At 40.5% G+C, this 19,098-nt stretch overlaps 1 protein-coding gene across 1 annotated transcript; it reads left to right on the top strand.

Annotated features, from left to right (window-relative positions):
* The first annotated feature begins 322 nt into the window (after positions 1 to 322).
* Positions 323 to 19,040, top strand: LOC135494411 (transcription factor Dp-1-like). Its single transcript, XM_064782347.1, has 12 exons — positions 323 to 702; positions 1,469 to 1,590; positions 5,048 to 5,117; positions 8,698 to 8,804; positions 9,078 to 9,247; positions 10,883 to 11,045; positions 12,342 to 12,485; positions 12,779 to 12,847; positions 13,002 to 13,150; positions 13,342 to 13,508; positions 13,878 to 13,965; positions 14,114 to 19,040. The coding sequence occupies exons 1-12, from the start codon at positions 657 to 659 to the stop codon at positions 14,325 to 14,327; spliced, it is 1,509 nt and encodes a 502-aa protein (XP_064638417.1). The 5' UTR covers positions 323 to 656; the 3' UTR covers positions 14,328 to 19,040.
* The last annotated feature ends 58 nt before the right edge of the window (positions 19,041 to 19,098 follow it).

Genomic DNA, 19,098 nt, shown 5'->3' with positions numbered 1-19,098 from the left:
TCATTGGTGGCAGATGGCAGCAGCAGTCGGTCAGTCTTTTCTTGACCAAAGTTGCAAAAAATAATCAAATTTGAGTTTTTATTCACAATTTTACACTTTCAAAATAACAAAGCGGTCTTTCTGCTGGTATCTCAATAATTTCTACAAAAGAGAATGCGATTTAAGCAATACATGATTACTTTTTATCGCCTTTCTTAAAAAGCTGTCTGCTAAAACGATTGGGGTGACACCTACAAATCAATTATGAAACCACGAAAGACTATAGTGCACATGCGTTGCTCAGACCACGTGGATCGCAAATAGCCAATCAGGGGATGGAATTTTAATGTCACCGCCAACCTCGTTTTCCCTAGTTTATGCTAAAAGAAACGAATAATTATCGAAATCGGTGGCATCTTTGATATTTCTGCGAGACTAGGGATATAACAGAATATCTGAGGAACATGTAGACGGAATTTTACTACTGTTGACCGCACCAGGCGATAATTATACGACATTTTCTGGACCAAAACTCGAGAATGGTGAACGAAAAGACGCCATTTTGTAGTGGATTTTAAACTTGAGAAATCGCAGGATTGAATTTTTGTGTTTGCCACGCTTGTCTGTTGAATCTTGTGTTCATGAGATAGGGCGCACTTTGAAGGAAAAGACTGATCATGGCTACTTCACACACAACACTGTCCAGTTTATGGGTAGAGGATGGTACGATTGTTTTCATTGTTCTTTATTTTATGTGTATCCCTTTTCTACCTGTCACCCCTTTTAGGTCGGTCCATTTTAATTGCTGCTTAGTGCATTTTCATGAAAATAGTACCGTCTTCATGATTCTTATTTTGTAAACTGAAAATATATATCTCCATCTTCATGCTGAAACAATTCTGTGACTGCATTCCATGTGAAATTATTTTTGCATCATTATTATTGTTGGGGTTTGACCAGTCCATTTTATTGATTAGGGGTGATCACCTTCTTCGAGTACTCTGTGCTGCCACCTGTATTGATATCCTGTGCTTCACAGCAGCACAGACTTATCATATCATTTTCTATCTCAAAGTCCAGACAAAGGAAGTCTGAGAGCTGTTAGTGTTACCAAAAATTAATGCACAGTACTCTTTCCAGATAAACGAAACGACTCTTGTGGTCTGGTGGATGGAGTTTCATCCATTCCATGTTATGTCGGCTCTCGCATACCTGCCAAGTAAAAAAATAAAACCATGGCTCTGCTGCACTGTGCCTTTTTTAGGCTGTACTCTCTTCCGCTCTGCCTTTTCTTCAGATTTCTATCTGGCAAGCTGAAACACTATGGGTAAAGTGAATTGGAAAAAGAGTGCTGATAACATCAACACTTAACAGACGGGTCAAATTGAATGGATGTGACTACTGTGCTGCTGACCAAAATCACTGTCTGTTAAATAGGAGGGTGATTGGTGCTGAAGATTATAACAGATTGTTCCATTGTTAATTTCAGGGAATGGTAGCCCTGTTAAAGCGACACTGGCACCGACCAAAACTCTGGTAAATGCCACACTAACGGCCGATGGAATACTGAAGTATTACCAAGAATCTGGTCTGGAACCTATTGCAAAAGAGGTGAGAACTAGTCCATTTCATGTTTCAGTTCACCAATTGTCGTACCTGTACTTGTTCTTGTAGGAACTGCAACAAACAAGCCGGAATTCTGAACTGATCCTCTGTGAGAAGTACCTTTTCTTTCAGACCCATGTTAAGGAGCAACTGTCCTTCGGTGTTGATTCAATGCCTGTGTGATTCTTGGGAATCAGTCAGCTCCATGCAGCCTCACCAATCTGTACTCCAGGAGAAAAGCTAGTCCATTGTATGAATGTATACAGATTGATTTTGGCTTCCAGCATCATCCGTACATTTTCAGTAGCCTTTTAGCCTGCAGTCAATAAACACTGTTAGTCGGCCTACAGCTTATTATTGATACAGTTTGAGTTAGCTAGTGCCAGAAGTTCAAATGAATTGGTGTTACAGGGTCCTGCCATAAGAAATGAAACATTTCAGTTGTAATACTGGGTAACTATTGATTTAGTTCTTACCAGCTTATAAAAAGAAACCGACCCTTGGGTGACCTTAGCCAAAGACTTATCTGAAGAGTGTGAGGATTTTAAGATTAGGTCGGTTGCAGTATTGTGGGTTGCAGTATTGTGGCTATACGCACAAGACTATATCGGGTTTTGTAACTTGTGCTTCTCATAGTTCGCAAACAGAGCAGAAACCCTTGCAAGTTGCATATTCTCGGTAACAACATGTAACCAATTATCACAGCATCCCTTTTAATTAGGCTACAACTTCGATGGACAATTAGACCTAATTGAATGTTGTTGACTTGTGTCATTGTTTTGTTCATTTTCTCAATTGATCTGACAGTTTGCATTGTCAGCTTGGATTGAGTTGAATAACTCTGATGCAGAGTGACACATGATGAGTTGCTATCCAGGTCAAGCCCTAGACTGTTGTATTTTAAATTCAATCATTATATTGAGAGGCTGTTAGGTGGAGACCAGATTATTGGATCGTGTAGACGTTTTTGATTGGTGCACATTTTCAGCGATTCAGTGGATTTCGTTGGAGCCATTGATTATAATTGCATACTACTAAACTCGAGTAAATTACACATACTAAGGCTTCGAAATTGTGGGTTGCAAGACTGCTGGTAGTATTTTTTAGCAAGGCAACATGCCTTCTATGTATTTGATTGGAAGAGAGGGCCAGGCAGAAGTTCCTATTCCGGTAAGTGTGTATTCCCCCCCACCAAAGTATGCAATTTACGTTATTTACATTACAAGCCATCATGTTCACAGCAGGGGTTCCCTGTGGGAGTTCAAAGCAGGTGGGGTAAAGTCTGGTCTCCAGCTCCATATACATCGAGCAGATTCTCATAAGCCAACTCTGTGAAGGTGTTTTCTGAGTCAGCGGTGTCGTGTGTATGGACGGTAGATCGTCACATGTTGCTGTGTTGTCCAGCTGCAGAAATGGAAATGGTTGCTGTACCTGAACAGTGTCACATTGGAAAACCCTGATGTCTATTAACGAGATGTTGTCCTCTCGCCACCTCCAAAGTTCACCATCCAAATTTGACAAAAGATTCTATAAATAGCATCACTGTGAAGGATTTCAAAATTCTTCACACAATGCAGCGGCATGTGAATGTTTGACCTTCAAACATGAGGTGGCAGCTGCCTTTGCCAACCATGTGGTCTTCGAGTGGGGGAGTGGAACTTTGGTACCCAAACCAGGTTCGGGTGAATGTCCTCATTATGCATCTTCAGTTGTGTAGTTTTGAAAAAATACCTGTGCTGTGATTGCAAGTGGTTCTCTGTTGCATGATACACAGACTCTTTCTGACTTCTATACAGCCGGTAAGCCCTATCATTTGGCTGTATAGACTTTCACATTGAGAGGGCACACTTAACATCAGTGAGATAGGCTCCAGTTCCACGGCTCAGTTTGCTCTCGATATCCGGGGTCTTGGTTTCCCCCCCACTGCCATCTCGGGTTCCATGTGCACACCTAGACCCAGACCCAATCTCCCTAGTGTTGATCATTCATAATTGCTCGGATTTAGTTAGCCATCTCAAGGTGAACTAGTCTGGAAACGAATGTGTGTGCTCAGCACTTGCCGGCTCAAACTTGAATGACGTTATCGTTTCAAAGCTCCAAAACATCAGTTTCAGTCTACAAAAATCGTTCATGCAATCCTGGTCACTCTATTGTGGGATTGTACGCTTAATACACGTAGCTGCTCGAGAGTGCTTCCTCTGTCCTCCTGAAAAATTGAACCCTTGTTCGGCAAAGAGTCCTGATTAATAATTGTTCAGTTTCCACACCTGCTTTATTATGACTGTGAGAAAATGAGTGTTTTCCACAGCTTGTTTTATCCCAGTCCCAACAAAAGAGTGACCAAATCATCCAGAGAATGTTCTGTAGACCCTGTGAAATTCCTTAACTCAGGTGACTATTTGTTGAAGTTACACTGAAGCCAAGGTGTGCAGCTGAAGCACACCAATTCAGCATCAGTATTTGATGCTGCCCTGAAATTTGGTGGAATTTTATCCCATAATCTACATTGTCTCTGAAGATTAGGATACATGATAGGTCATGTCTACACCCCTAGGGTCACGTTCAGTCAAATGTTTCCCCGACTCTGTCTGCGTCATCAAATATTTACATGTACGATAAGCCATTGTCCAGGGGTTGTTGTGTGGTTGTGCGTGTGGGCTGAGCCATGCTCCTGGCTGCAGCAGCCCAGATGTACCCCCCCCCCCCCATTGAAATAGCCACAATCTATCTTTTCCATTCTCTGGTCTGGTTGCTGAGCTGCATCACCTGAGTTACGGACCCTGGATGGATCCTGTGCTTGAAACAAGATCAATCCTATACTTTCTGACTCATCTTCCTACATGTACCTCTAGTCTTTCCATGCCTAGATTCGCTTGTCGATCTTCAGCCACACTAGGAAATAAAGTAGTAAGGTTTTCGATATGACCGCTTTGCTGTTTCATTCAGGGCATTTGCACTCGTATGACTTCACCCAAAAGGCAGAGATCTAGCTAGATGAAGATCAAGGCTTCTTTCTTTTTGAAGCCATAGGTGGCATGATAGATAATGAGTGATTCTCTTTGCTAACCCAATCAGTTTGGATCAAGCTTGTAACAGATCGTCAATTATCTTAGAAAAGAACAGATAACGTCTTACAAGATCCTGCATCGCCCATCAATATGCCACTGTTGTTTCATCAACACCATCAAACTGATAACACACGTGCTACAGGTACCATGGTGCAAGATGGGCAAGGCCGTTTAAGCTGAGGATGCGAGTAATTTGGAGCAATCAGCTACCTTAATTAAAATGGCGCTCCTGATTTTGCATGTTTTGCTACTGCCCGGACTCCCCCTCTAACATCGTGTAAAATTTCATACAGTTGAAGTGTTCAAGATCAGATGAGAAATTCACAACATTTACAGAATACAAATTGATTCACATTATCAGTAATTGCATATTTTCTCACTTTGTGTCATTGCAGGCGGGAATTTTGAACTCGAACGGCGATTTAACTAATTTACGGAACCAACGGATAATTCAGACAAAAGGAGGTAAGAGTGAAAATAATTCAGTCCAAGACAATACTTTGGATCAGAGGGCTGTAAATCAATATTTTCAAGAAATAAATCATGATAAATTCATCATCTTGAAACTATAGGAACAATTTTATTAGTGTTTTCAGCAGTCGGTTCATACTGAACCAGCCTTGGAATAATCAGATATGTAAGGGCTGTCATTTATTTGCCTATACATTCATTAGCAGATTGTCAGTGGTTGAATCAAACTTGAATATGTTGAATAATTTGAATGGACCTGGATTGCTGTATTCCATAGTCATATTCCACACTATGTTTGTATAGGGAATGCACACATATAATTCAGAGTGTTCTCCACAAGGCCATTTGTCAGGGCGTCCCACCTAACTTGGCAGCTTACCACCAACCTTGGATGCAGCCATCCTACCTTGCTCCAGATTTTGTAAAGGGTTTCTAAAGCCAAAGGGCGATCCTACCTTGTATTGCACACTGGCAAAACTTTTTGAATATCAAGGGTACAAACCTACCCTGAGAAAACCCTGTGGAGAACTCTGCTTCAAAAACATCATGAAAAGGGTTTTATATAAAAGATTCTGCAGACACTATCTCCAACGAGTGGTCTAGCCTCGAGAGCAATTTCAGAACGCATTTTCACTCTCAGCTTCCCAGCGTTGTTATCTTCAAGTCTTCTGTTAAGTGCTGTAAGTCATAATGAACCACAGAAAATGTGGAAAAATAGCTCGGAAAAATAAACTCTTCAGTGTAATATCTGAGGCATAACAATGTATAACAATTACTAACAGAAGGAATCAATGTTTCGCCTGGGTATGTCGGATAACTTGCGAGGATGTTTCCCATCGGATTTTTTGCAGAGATAAGTAGACTTATTGGGAGAAACAGTTACTTTGGGCCATGCTGGTCCCTGGATTTCGATGTGATGTTTGGTACTTGTAATTTGGTGTTAGGAGAACTATGAGATGAAGTGTGGGCATGAAAGCTTAGGTTCATCGCCGAATTCGATAGCTGCATCAAAGTGGCACTGGTAAAAGAATATGGTGTCGGCCTGGAATTGTTTGTGGTGTTTTTGTGAAATTGCAACTTTGCCATAGCTTTATAGCGTTATCTGTTGGGAAAGAACTGTATTCACCTGGGTATGAAGATGTATGGTGCCAGACCTGCTGGTTTGAAACTCTGGCCGCAATTAGAAATGTGCTTGAAATTGATGTGGTTTAGTCAAGTCCCGTTGCAAAATTGATCTAGATCCTACTTGAGAACTAATTAAACCAGCTAACTTGTCTCCATTGTCTCGCCTTGGGTGACTTCCCATCATGTTCGGTGCCGTTGATAGTTGTGGTATGTATAATGATATGTTGTCGAGGAGAATCATGAGCAGACTTAAGCATGTCAGCCAAACTTGCTATTGCAGTGTAAGCATAAGAGAAAAAATCTGAATTAGAAATAAGACGTCATCTGCTAGGATGCGTACACAACTGAAAAAAGATCCTGTAATATCCGAGGTAATCGAGTTGAAGACAAGAGAGTCAATAACTCAAGTTGCAATAGTTAAATTACCTCCTGGCACGGAATACGATTGGATATAATCATGTTGAAGTTGGGATATGAGATTGGTCCTCTAGCCGACTGGTTGGCATGTTTGAGGCATAATGTGTCGCCCTGCTGTGAACGTCCTTGATCAATAAAGCTTAACAAGAAATATGTCCAATTATCTTCTTCTATTGATTCAAGATGATGGTAAATGGATGATTTGCATACTGGTTTAAGGGTAATTGGACCCCAATGACTTTATTCTCTCATCATGAGAGTGGATCTTGTAACTCAACGAAAATGAGCTTAACCCTTGTGTCATTATTTGGCATGCTCCGTCTCGACTTCCATGAAGTGGTGTTGTCAGAGTTGTCAGTTTCCAATGATTGGTCTATACCATCATACTGAGGTAGTCTAGTTTATTGAAAAGACAATTCCATTTGAGAATGTTGGATTAGTTCTTCAGAATGTTGGATTAGTTCTTCAGAGGCAAATGGTGGTAATTACAACGCGATGAAGTTCATGTGAGAAGTCTGGCAACAACATCTCTGGCAAAAGTAACCAAAAAAGTTCTCCTCTCTCCGGACATGGACTGCAAAAGTTTACTTGTGCTAGCTTGGCACAAGTCCTCCTCAGATCTCTAAACATTCATGCAAGTCCAACGCAAGGTCAACAGCAGCTGTTGAAGTACATTCTGTTCTTATTGTCAGACTCAGGTCTACCGGTCTACCGGTCATGCTAGTATGATTTCCTTGACCTGTCATGCCTGTGGTTGCATTTCCCTCAGATGCAGACACAGGGAGATAGATGGTTGCTTTGGGTTCCTTTGCCCAGCTTCTCCAATCAGTTAATGGCCCTTCCTGCAAGAACAAGCATGGTCCAGCGGACATTACTTTGGACATGCTTTACGATGGCAGTCGTATTAGATGAAGAAACTGACCACAGTCTGTGGTCATCTTCAGTGCACCATGGGGAATGAGAAAGGTTTTATTCAATATGGATGGTCCCTGTTAAGTCGTGGTGTGGGCATGATAGAATAGAACTGCTATGTCAGTATGTAGGTGTTTGTGTGGGCTGATACACTTTATGACTGGAGATGAAAATAAACTTGGTAATGCTGTTTTATGACATTTGATACATTCATGTACCCACACACAGTCACTGACACTGCTGCATATCATGGTTTGACGTCACCGCTGGATGCCGTGAGAAACTGGATTGTGTCTTCGAGGATGTTGATATTGTGATGTTGTTCACCAGAACAGGGAGGACGCATTCATGCGCTCCATCTTAATGCTTACGAAGGTTTAAAATTCTTGTAGTTGTACAGTGGAAACTCCCTTAGCGGGGACTCTCCATTAAGAACAACCTCTCTATTAGTATTAAGGACACTAGTTTTGGTCCCAAATTGATTGTTTCCATTCAATTTGACCTCTCTAATCAGGACACATCTCTATCTATTCAGGACTAAACTTGTCAGTCTCAATTGTGTCCTTTATAGTTGTTCTACTGTAGTGTCTGATGTGCTGATTACCAAGATGAAATGAACTGATCAAATCATGAATGTTAACCCTTGATTGGTCAAGATAATGCGTTCCTCAGCTGTTGGTTAATTGCCATGTACTGAAACATACAGAAACATGTACATACATATGTGCATAGGACATGTTGGATGTTGAACTTCCTGAAACAAAACCCAATTGGCAGTAGCCTCATTCGGAAGATGGGGTTATTGGCAAGACAGCACTACAACAAACAATTACAAGATATTATGTCCTGGGTGCACTTCACCAGTCTTGTGCAAATGCAAGGTTTTGGTTTCACATTCGAGTAAAAGAATCAATCAGAGCTGGCAGGCCTCTTTACATTGAACTCTTTCCAGTTGTGGCCTTGACGCTTTTTTTCAAATGACTGCCAGATTTCTGCCGATATCCTGTAGAATGATAACACTTAGGTAGGATACTATTGACTGTTAGGCTGGCATAACCTGTCTCGCCAACAATACTGTGTACAGCAGAAGTTTAAACCTTCTCTCTTTTGATAATTTTAGCAAAAATCCCTATCATTGCGGTACCGATGCAGTCCCCTGCGAAGATGTCTCCATACAAAGTGGATGGGCCTCACATTCTACCAAAATCAGTAAATTCATCACCCGTGGTAAGTTTTTAACTTGAAAAGTGTTGTTTCAGGCAAAAAAATGTCCCATAACACCAATTCGAAAGCACTGTCAACAGCCGAATTTTCGTTCCTCTTCAGTTTTACAATTCTCGAAAATTTCTCGGCTGATACTTTTGAGTCGACAGTACAGCTCCTTCAACGTCATTAGACATGTGAGCCAGCAAATGTGGCCTTTCGTACCGTGAAAAATCATCCTTACTGCTACGAGTAAATTGGCTATAAGATAAATTTTCTCATCGTTTTTTCTTCCAGATCCTTGGTACTCCTGGTCGTGGTGGTCATGCGCCCACATTCGTCACTGCCAGTCCACAGACACCGCGTCAGGTCATCAATACGATCAAGGTAGAATCTCCACAACAGTGGCAGGTTGCCGGGATGAAAAAACGACCAGGAGACTTTTTAGAAGCGGACTTCCTAGATAGGTAAGTTGGCACCAACATTTTAAACATTAAGAGTTAAACTCATCCTGTACTCCACATGAATTATGTCACAAAAAAAGACAATTTATTGAATTTGGTCAACTTACAAAAAAATATGCGATATTTTTACAAGATAATTTATGTTCACTGCACATTATGCGATGACGAGAATGGGTTAATGTCAACCCTGGGAATAATAGAACCTGATAGATTTTTCATGCGACTATGTGCGGAGATAGCGGGAATAATTGAATGGCTGTATTAACCTGTTTGTGCACTACCGGTGCTGTGCATTCAATTGATTTTGGAATTCAGCGAGATTTGTATGCAAATAGTCCTCTGGTTGTGAGAATTGGCTAAATGTGTTTAAAATGGGCTTGTGAACTGCTCTCACCCTTCCCATTACATGTACCTTTTAGGCCGGAGTTGTACCTTTTAGGCCGGAATTATACCTTTAGGCCGGTGTTATACAGGGTTCACGGTGTCACAGGAACTAGAGGGAAATAAATAAGGCGTGTTATTTTTTAACCTTTCACTAAAAATCTTCTGCGCTCAAAGAGTCCAAGCTAAGGAAATGCATTTTTTCGAAAATCAACCTGAAGCATTAAAATTAGAAAGCAATTCATGGTAACATTGTGTGAAATTGACATCCTTTGCCAGTGTCATCTCTTTGTGTGCAATGAAATCCACCCTATTCTACCTGCATGGCCTTTTGAATTGAGCTGAAAGCAACAAAGCCAGTGTCAATTGGCCCATGTGAATTCACCAGCTCTTCTAATCAGATCAATAGAGTGGCCTGGTTTTGTGTCACATTATGTTTGAGCTACCTAGTTAATGGCTACCGAAATACTTTTCTTCCACAAGTGTATTATGATCAGATCTGTTACAGTGCCACCTGGGTCAGTCTGATATAGTTTATCGAGCACAAAGATGAAACTGACAGGGGCGGCAGACTGACCCAAACCAGTCACACTTTCTTTTCCTTCCCTTGAACACAGCCCAGTCAGTGAGGGTTTTGCATGTGAACTCATGAATTGATTCGATTTTGATCAGATAAGACCATCGCTAAATTCTTCAAATGGATGACTTTGATCTCGAGTGGGCTACATACTTTATATCTCTTCTTGACTTGTTTAATCTCGGGGCTTTCACTTTGAAAGATTGCTCTTTGAATATTAAACGACTGATTTTTAAGTTGCGAACCTTGTAGAAGAATTGTGATCATTACTCTTTAGATTTGATGAGATTTATAAATCTTGGTGGTCAATGATGGGTCCAGTGAGTTTCACAATGTGTAACTGTGCTTTGCTTGGGGGCTCTGAAAATACGGTAGCCTGCGGTAGGACACACTATCCTGTTAGTGACCTAAATTTGATCGACACACTTTGTCGAGTGCAGTGTGTGCTTCCAGACAAACTCCCAAAGAGTAAACAAGTTAGTTTCTGTTTGCAGAGGTGTTGAAAAAATGCCAAAACTTCTTTTACAGTCAAAACAACCTCTCAACAAAAGATTGCTGTTGTAGTGGAGGTTCTTCTTTACAAACACTGAGAAGGCACATCAAATATTTCTGCATGGTTTTCGTTAACCCCCCCCTCGCCTCATTGCTTAATTCTATTTTTAAACCTTTCCTCATTCCAGTAAACGCAGTAAAAAAGGGGAGAAGGGTGGTAAGGGCCTACGGCACTTCTCAATGAAAGTGTGCGAGAAAGTCCAGCGGAAAGGAGTGACATCCTACAATGAGGTGGCTGATGAATTGGTAGCTGAGTTTAGCGATCCACGGAATATGTCGCCAACTGATCAGGTGGGTTTTGGTTTCTATCACGATTCTGATTCAATAACGGAAGGTTGTAGAAGAGTGCTTGTGAAGAGAAGCTTACTGCTACAATTCATGACCTCAGGGGTTGGTAGGGAGCTCACTTTCCCTGAAATTTGGCTCGTCCAACTACAAGTACATGAAGTATATTCGCTAAAGGCTTACAAACAAAAAAACTGGCTACTTTGAATGGTGGTTTCGAAAACTGGGTACCTCTATGGACCAGCATAGAGGCACCCGCTCTTACCTGGCAAGTTATAAAGGGTTAAATTCTTCTGCACCAAGAATTGAAAAAACTTCATTGAAAACTTCCCCATTCTGAACCTATTTGTGAGTGCTATTTTAACATGTGACATTTGTAATCCCTCTTGCAGCCTCTGCGTGCGTTGAGTGAGAACATGGATTATCAATTAGATCAGATCTGTCGTGTATGGCAAAATAACAAATGTCTTGAGTGTCAGAATATCATTTTCTCCTTACTGAAAGAAGTTTACCACCAACAGGGAAGTTTTCGGTCAAAAGTCATGACGAATTCCTGAATTTGTCATTCTTCTGAAAATCGTTATCAGGTTTCTGATGAACTTCTACATAGCTTTGTCAGTCTGAAATTGTCTGTGGCTGTAAGTGGACTCCAAAACTCTTTGAAATATACTTTGTATCAAGAAATCATACAAATGACTCCAACACTTAACAAGCATGTACCTGGTAATGCAATATTTCAATAATTTCTTAATCTGAAAAACAATCCCGTGTTCATTTTCATCAAATTCCAGTATCAATATTGTTTTATACACACTGGCAACCTCTACCCTTTCTCTGAGCAATTTATTCTATTATTTTGCCCTGGAGCTTACCAGGGTATTGCTATTATAACCACCCCCTTTTATGCATTCTATTGTTTCCTGCAACAGACAGTGTTCAAACTGTCGGCTTGACAAGATATGGGTTCAGCTAGTATTTGCAATTCTAATCTGTAGTCAGTGTAAAATACATTGTGATGTGGTCATGATTATGACCTGGCCACATCTAGGGCTGAAAAAGGGAGTCCATTGCAAGGAACTGGGTGGAATCTGTTCTTGCCTTGTAAATAATATACCCCCCCCCCCCCCCCACTTGTAGGGATTCCAGATAACTGTCGCCATATATAGCGTGAATTTTGAAAAATATATTGGTAACAAATTTGGTTTACGTTGTGCAGCTTGTTGATTTGGAAATGCTCCTGAACGTGAGCGGAAATAGTGTATCACATTTTCTTTACCAAATTGTCCTAATCAAATTTTGCAGGCTTACGACCAGAAGAATATTCGGCGACGTGTCTATGATGCTCTGAATGTGTTGATGGCGATGAACATTATATCGAAGGAGAAAAAGGAGATCAAGTGGATTGGACTGCCAACTAATTCAGCTCAGGAATGTCAAAACCTAGAGGTAAGTTATTCACCAGGTTTTGTATGCTCAATGCAGAATCGGTGTCTTATGAAAAAGAGAGCTCACCAGTCAGAATGCGTTATAGTGTGTGTGCACGGAAGCTACCCATGCCCAAGAACAGATCGTGATTTCCCTATTTTGAAAATTGATGGAAAACATGATGAGCAGTTCCTTTGAGGCAGAGTGTGTAGTTTGGTTTTCCAATCTCACTAGGTAATAAAAGAGTTTCACGATGATTACTTTGCAAATTCAATTTATTTGCTAATCAACTGATTGTTGTGTTGTGTTTGCAGGTAGATAAACAGAGGCTTTTAGACAGAATAAACTACAAGACGCAACAACTGCAGGAGTTAATATTACAGGTGAGTAGTGGCCCTGGTGTTGACCCCTGATCTGGTTGCTCTCAGCTTCCTTTCAATTTTGTTTTAGGCAGCCAAAACAAAGCGAAATGCATTTGCTAGTTTATGAAAACTGACCTGCACATAGTTAGCTGTATTGAACTCTTCTGCTTTCCAGCAAATTGCGTTCAAGAATTTGGTTCAGCGTAACCGTGATCTGCAGCGCAGCCAGGGTGCGCCGGCTGCCAACTCTGCCATTCATCTCCCGTATATCATCGTGAACACTAGTAAAAAGACGGTTATAGACTGTAGCATCTCCAATGATAAGTAAGTATTCAAAGTTCAGTGTACGGTACTTGAACCCTTTTAAAGTCTTCTGAGCATTATCATCATTATGACTTCGAAAAGCCCTCTCACTTGTTTTTATGTAAAATTTGTTGTATTTGTAGCATTATTTTGCATAAAGATATTCTGGACCCCCTTTTCTATCTTGACAACTATGTTCTATTTCCTTCCAGATATGAATATCTGTTTAATTTTGACAACACGTTTGAAATTCACGATGACATTGAGGTGTTGAAGAGGATGGGTATGGCATATGGCTTGGAGAAGGGGCAAGCCAGTATGGAGCAACTTAAGAAGGCCACCAAACTTGTGCCCAAGGCTTTGGAACCATATGTTTTAGGTAAGGAGAACATCTTTGATGCCTTGATTCCTTGATCCAAACTTTGCATTGTGCTGCCAACTGGATGAAGAAAATAGAATCGGTTGCTCGCATGAAGTGTGGGTGGTGCACTCCCATCTCTGGTCAGGTTTTATTTTAGCATTTTCTTTCCAAGTCCTAGGCTGGTTACCTACCAGGCTAGTTTCCCCATGTTTGTTTGATAAAAGCGTCTGTAACTTCAGGCAGAACTCACCTGGATAGTTGACTGGTCTTGCATCAGTCGGCCAAAAATAGATATAGGTTCAAATTTCTTATTTCTTATTGTGCTTTGAATAACAATATAATCTTGAACAATCTTTGGCCATTCATTGTAATGATGTTCTTCTTCAGATCTTGGTAAAGGGACTTCTTCCGCGTCGTCAGTGATGCCGGGTCCCAGTGGTTTGCGTCGGGTGGAGGCAGCTGCGTCATCGGCCAGGTAAGACTCCATCCTGGGCATGATGAACGAAAATTTAAAAGTGATATAAGATTTCTTGTTATCGCTGGATGAGTAAGTGAGAAGATTTTAGACATGTAGGAGAACCTGTGAAATATCTGTTTCATTTAGATTTTTCACTTTTCTTCAGGAACCTAAGATTGGAACCTCTCGCCCTCCCTCTCAGCCTAGCCTCGGATAGCACAGACGCTGAGGTTGCCATGGCAACGCAGAATGCTCTCTCACGGCAGTCAAGCATCGGATCGTTCTCGGATATAGCGCCATCTAGAGGTGCGACCGATACGCCATCGGAATTGGGATTTTCCGACGATGATGAATCAGAGCGGTCCAGTCCAGTGGAGTAGGTCGTAAAACACAGTTAGGGACGTTAAAACGGAAACTGCAGGACTTTTGACCAATTTTGAACCTTTTTAGAGATCATCAAGTATAGTAATTGCATTGTTTAAGAACAGTTGCATTCATTTCAAAGTAAAGGAGACGAGCTGTGGTCATTTTGGGAATTTCATCTTTGGATATGATCTCGGATACCCTGAGTTTAAAAGGGTTGATTATGTACTTGTGGGGCTGAAGTTATGAGTACGTGTAATTTGAGATTTTTGATAGTTTCCTGTTGTCCGGGGTCCACCAGAGTTAAGGAGTTGTTATGACGACGGGTTGTGTTTTATTGAAGCAGCAAAGGGTGGCAGCACTGATCTTAATGTAGGCAGCTACTGCAGGTTACCACGGAGATAAGATAAACCTTGCAGCAATACATTTCTTGTAATGATGGATCAGTGTTGTGGGGAGACTTCCTACGTAATAATCAAATCATTGTGTAAATACCTCGCATCAAGCCATAGTTTTCACTCAGTTTTCCATATTTGAATTTTTGCCCCGTTGGAGAATGTGAAGTCTTGGTTAGAGATGTTGATCATAATTGGCCAAGCTAGTATTTGGGTCAGCCCTCGTTGGAAATGTTCAATATGCACAAGTGCGGTCTCTCTAACTGATTAATTTTTCTCTTCCTTGCAACTCGGCCACGAAGACATAATGAATGGAGACAAAATGGTTTATCACATCATGTTAGTTCACCTTGCCTTCACCCCTATGATGATATGGATTCTTCCAGTCTATTATTAGTTCCATTAATTATGATCTCTTAGCTTAGATAGTGAGTACAGTAGTGTGTTCAGCCATTTCATATTGGGAAAAAAAATGAAATAAATTGTTACGGCTTGGTGATTTGAAACTGTCTGCTTTATAGAGATGCTCGTGGTTGGGTGATGACCATCAGATTTTGTTCAAATTTGCACAGTCTCAAATGGCAACAGATTAGATCATGGCGTTGCTGCCAAATTCAATGGTTGATTAATTAAGGCTGAAATTTTCTCGCTTTTTGAACTTCCGTTTGATAGTGCATTTGCAGTAATAAGACAGTCTCGAATATTTCACAATTTGCATCAGTTTGATTTTGAGCATTTCCTCGGTGATACCAGTCGTACTTTTCTCATTTTGTCCATCCATAATATTCAGAGTAAATTGTTTGTGCACAAATATCACCCTTTTCCACCTTCATTATTGCTACATTTACATATTTTTGTATAAAGTGTAGATGGTATGAAGAAAACTCAACACATTGAACAAATACCTATCTTTATTGTTGTAATTTTAACTCAACAGTTGCATTCTGTACTTGATTTGTACCAATGGGTGAACTATCATATAATTGCCTCGTATAAATCCTCAAAAATAGCTCTGAAAATCCAATTTTTTCAGAACCACATTTGCCATATAGAATCATTGCATGATTTTCGGTTGGAATTTTAATGAGATTTTCAAATATTTCGGGCCACTATTTGATAGTTCACAGTGTCTCCTAGGTTATACTAGGAGTGGTATGTGTAGTTGCTATGGTGGTGGGTTGGTTGCTATGGAAACTGTTGCTTTGGTCACCATAGGCTACAATGCATTTTTAATCGAGGCACCAGCCTTAGCAATATGGTCGGTAAATGTTGTAGTTTGCCCTGTGTTTAAGTTCCCCCAAACTCGCGTCGGGGTGGGGAGGTCACATTCTATGGATTCACTTTGGACAAATACACAGGCTAAACTTCAGATTGAGAGGATTCCACTTTAGGTTCTTTTGTCCAGCAGGGTGAACCAAAACAAATCTGTAAGATGTGTCAGATCTCCTCAGGTTGACATACCCCGCCAAAAACCTTAAGTGGACTGGCCCTGTTTCACCAATAGAGGGCATGCTGATGACGTCATCACAGCAGATGATTCCAGTTGGGACGTCAAATTTACACCACTGATCCGCGTTTGCCAACAGTGGCAGTAGTGAAAGTGTGTCGAGGTGAGTGGGGTCAAGGGCACAGAAGGTTCTGCATGACCTCTATATAAGTGGGTTTACCCTGTATATAAACGTTGTCCACAGTGACATTTGTTTGAATTGTGACCTTGAATTGGCTGATATAATATGATTGAAGGTTTTTCTGTTCGATGCAGTTTGATTCTCAGGGAAAGTTTAAATGAAATAGACGTTTTACTGCAGGGTGTATGAAAGATTTTTACTCAAAATAACATTTCACATTAGCTTTGCTCATCAAATTTTCGTTGCTGCTTAATAATGCTTTGCAAATGGCCACGAGCAGGATATGGAATAGATAGCAATTGTATTATTTTTCATACACCCTCTGTGACAAGTTTTCTCAAGTGCTTGTAAAAGGTTGTGTGAAAGTTTTCAAGGGGTTACAGGGACAAATTATTACTTATTTTGCACCAGATTATGATGAAGGGCAAACCTAAAGTTATTCCTTTACCGCCTGCAATGCTACATTTATGCTTTAGTAAGAACAGGACTAAGTCTCTGTACTCAGGACACCAATGGATATTTTCAATTAAAACTCTGTCATCGGGACTCCGCTATTAGGGCAGCGTGTAGCTGTCCCGAAGGGTGTCATTGTGATTCCAGGGTTGACCATTAATGTACTTCTACTTAAAATTGGATGTGCAGTAGGATTATTAAAATGTTCATGATTGTTTTATACATTGTGACATATTATGTGAACTAAGAGTGATGTCATCGCTTCATACCATGAAGTATTGGTCGGTGATAATAGAATGAATAAGATCATCAATTATACCCTTCCAACAATAGTGTCAATATCTCGCGTCAACCCAGCATATTTTCATTGACAAGTCTTTTCGTTTATTGTTGTTGTGTAGGCCAAATCAATGAAGAGTCCTTTTACGTAAGTGATTCAAATTAGTATAGCAGTTTAAACAGGCTCCATAGACTTGACGGAATGTTTTGTTGAGGGTGAAAGAAACTGAAAGGATTGCCTTTGGCCCCTGACAAACAATTCCAGCAAAGCTCTAGTGGCCCGTAACTGGTATATTGATTTGAATCCCCACCATGCCCATGACCTACTGATTCAGAAAGGCATTTGGATTGAGGTCTCATCTGCTTCATTTGTATTTTGTATTCCTGGTTTCCTGCAGTTGCAGCCTCAGTACAGAATTTGTAGCATTAATAACAACTCCATATTTAAGTGTTTGCTCTTGCACCCTCTATTGCTTGTGCCAGTCCCCTGCACCATGTATATTAGCATATTATATGATAATGAGATGATTTGTTGTAAATACATTACAGTCATTCCATGAATCTGTATTGTTTTTATAATCCGGAAAATAATGCATGATTATTACACGCCAATTGTATATAGACTAGCGAGAAGAAAACCATGAAAAAAATTATAAAATCCCTATAAATTGCAAATAACTGAAGTGCGAGAGAGCTCTTGTTACAGAGTGAAGAAAGAATAATTTTGTGGTGCGCTGTAATGTTGTCCTTCAGAAGAGATGTATTTTTGTTGGCACATTGAGGACATGGCATCTAAAGCACCCATGAGATGGGCGATTTTTATCACCGTGACCTGCAGTCATAATTTCATGTGAGAGAAATCTTGTTCACAGTTGTCATCACAGGGACCCAAGACTCAGTGATCGCAGCAACCTGTAATCACCAGCACCGATTTGGTAATAATTGTTGCATGACGCAGTGATAAAAATCACTTGTTTGCAAAAAGGGCTTTAGTTAGGGTGGTTGCATAGTTCAAGGAAACAGTGTTTTGGGGTCATCTTTAAAGTACTGACCCATTCTCTAACTACATGTGCTTCTCTCTGTATCCTTTACAAGCTAATTTATGGCCCGACATGGTCCGAGTTTGAGTAAAGACATAGTTTCTTCTAAGGAAGGTCTTGACTTGTATATTGAAAGCTGGATTAGGGTAAATGATCTCAGGGGTAGGGTGGATCTGGGGAGTGGCACCTTTCTCCTTATCTGCCTTTGATATTAGGAATTCCCTCCAGGGCACCCCCTCATTGTCAAGGTCCGCTTTCTCATTCTGGATCTGCCCCCGACAGCGGACTTACATGTCGTTCCCAAGTTCCTGCTGATCCTGCCCTGAATCTTGCCGCCCTGGGCATGGTTGTTCAAAACAAGTGGTGTTAAGTCCAAGGGCTCAACTGACGCGAGTGACGGAATTTGTTTCGAACAACCAGGCCTTTGTGATTGAATTCAATGGCAGAATTGAATTTTTGGTATATTTGGGACAAGGGAAGTGGAAAGGACTTGAGGCAAGATGGGAAAAAACATTTCATATTAACTTCAATGTACAGATGTACTGTCACTGTTCGAGATATCAGGAGATAGACAAATGAATTGTTTTCCTCAAATGGTAAGATAATTGTTTTCCTCAAATGGTAAGATTAAGGCACACCATTATATTATTTCTCGGTTACTTTTTTCCAGTAATTTAATTGATTGATTGATTGATTGATTATTAGAACCATTATGATATGGTTCCATGTGTACATGTATATTATTATTATGAATTACAAAAGGGAACTCTGTGACCACCCTGACCAATTTGAAATAAAGGTTAGAACGTAGTGTTGTAAGGAAAAGTTTGCTCTAGTTTTCAAAATTGTAACAATTAGAGAAAGGCTTTTTAATACAACCAGTATTTATAGTTTGTCCCATTCAACAAACTACAATAAAATCTTCAATTTTGAAATATTTGTCTTTGTTCCTTGATTTGGATGTATAAAGGGTACAGTGGTTGGCCAATGATA

The sequence above is a fragment of the Lineus longissimus genome, chromosome 10, assembly GCF_910592395.1.
Source record: "Lineus longissimus chromosome 10, tnLinLong1.2, whole genome shotgun sequence".
Taxonomy (NCBI): Eukaryota; Metazoa; Nemertea; class Pilidiophora; order Heteronemertea; family Lineidae; genus Lineus; species Lineus longissimus.
This window is presented reverse-complemented; position numbering and strand designations above follow the sequence as displayed.

Coding starts and splice junctions, on each gene's coding strand:
- LOC135494411 (XM_064782347.1), top strand. CDS start 657: ATGGCTACTTCACACACAACACTGTCCAGTTTATGGGTAGAGGATG. Junction 12,848..13,001: donor TGCAGGAGTTAATATTACAG/GTGAGTAGTGGC, acceptor TCTGCTTTCCAG/CAAATTGCGTTCAAGAATTT. Junction 13,509..13,877: donor TTTGGAACCATATGTTTTAG/GTAAGGAGAACA, acceptor GTTCTTCTTCAG/ATCTTGGTAAAGGGACTTCT.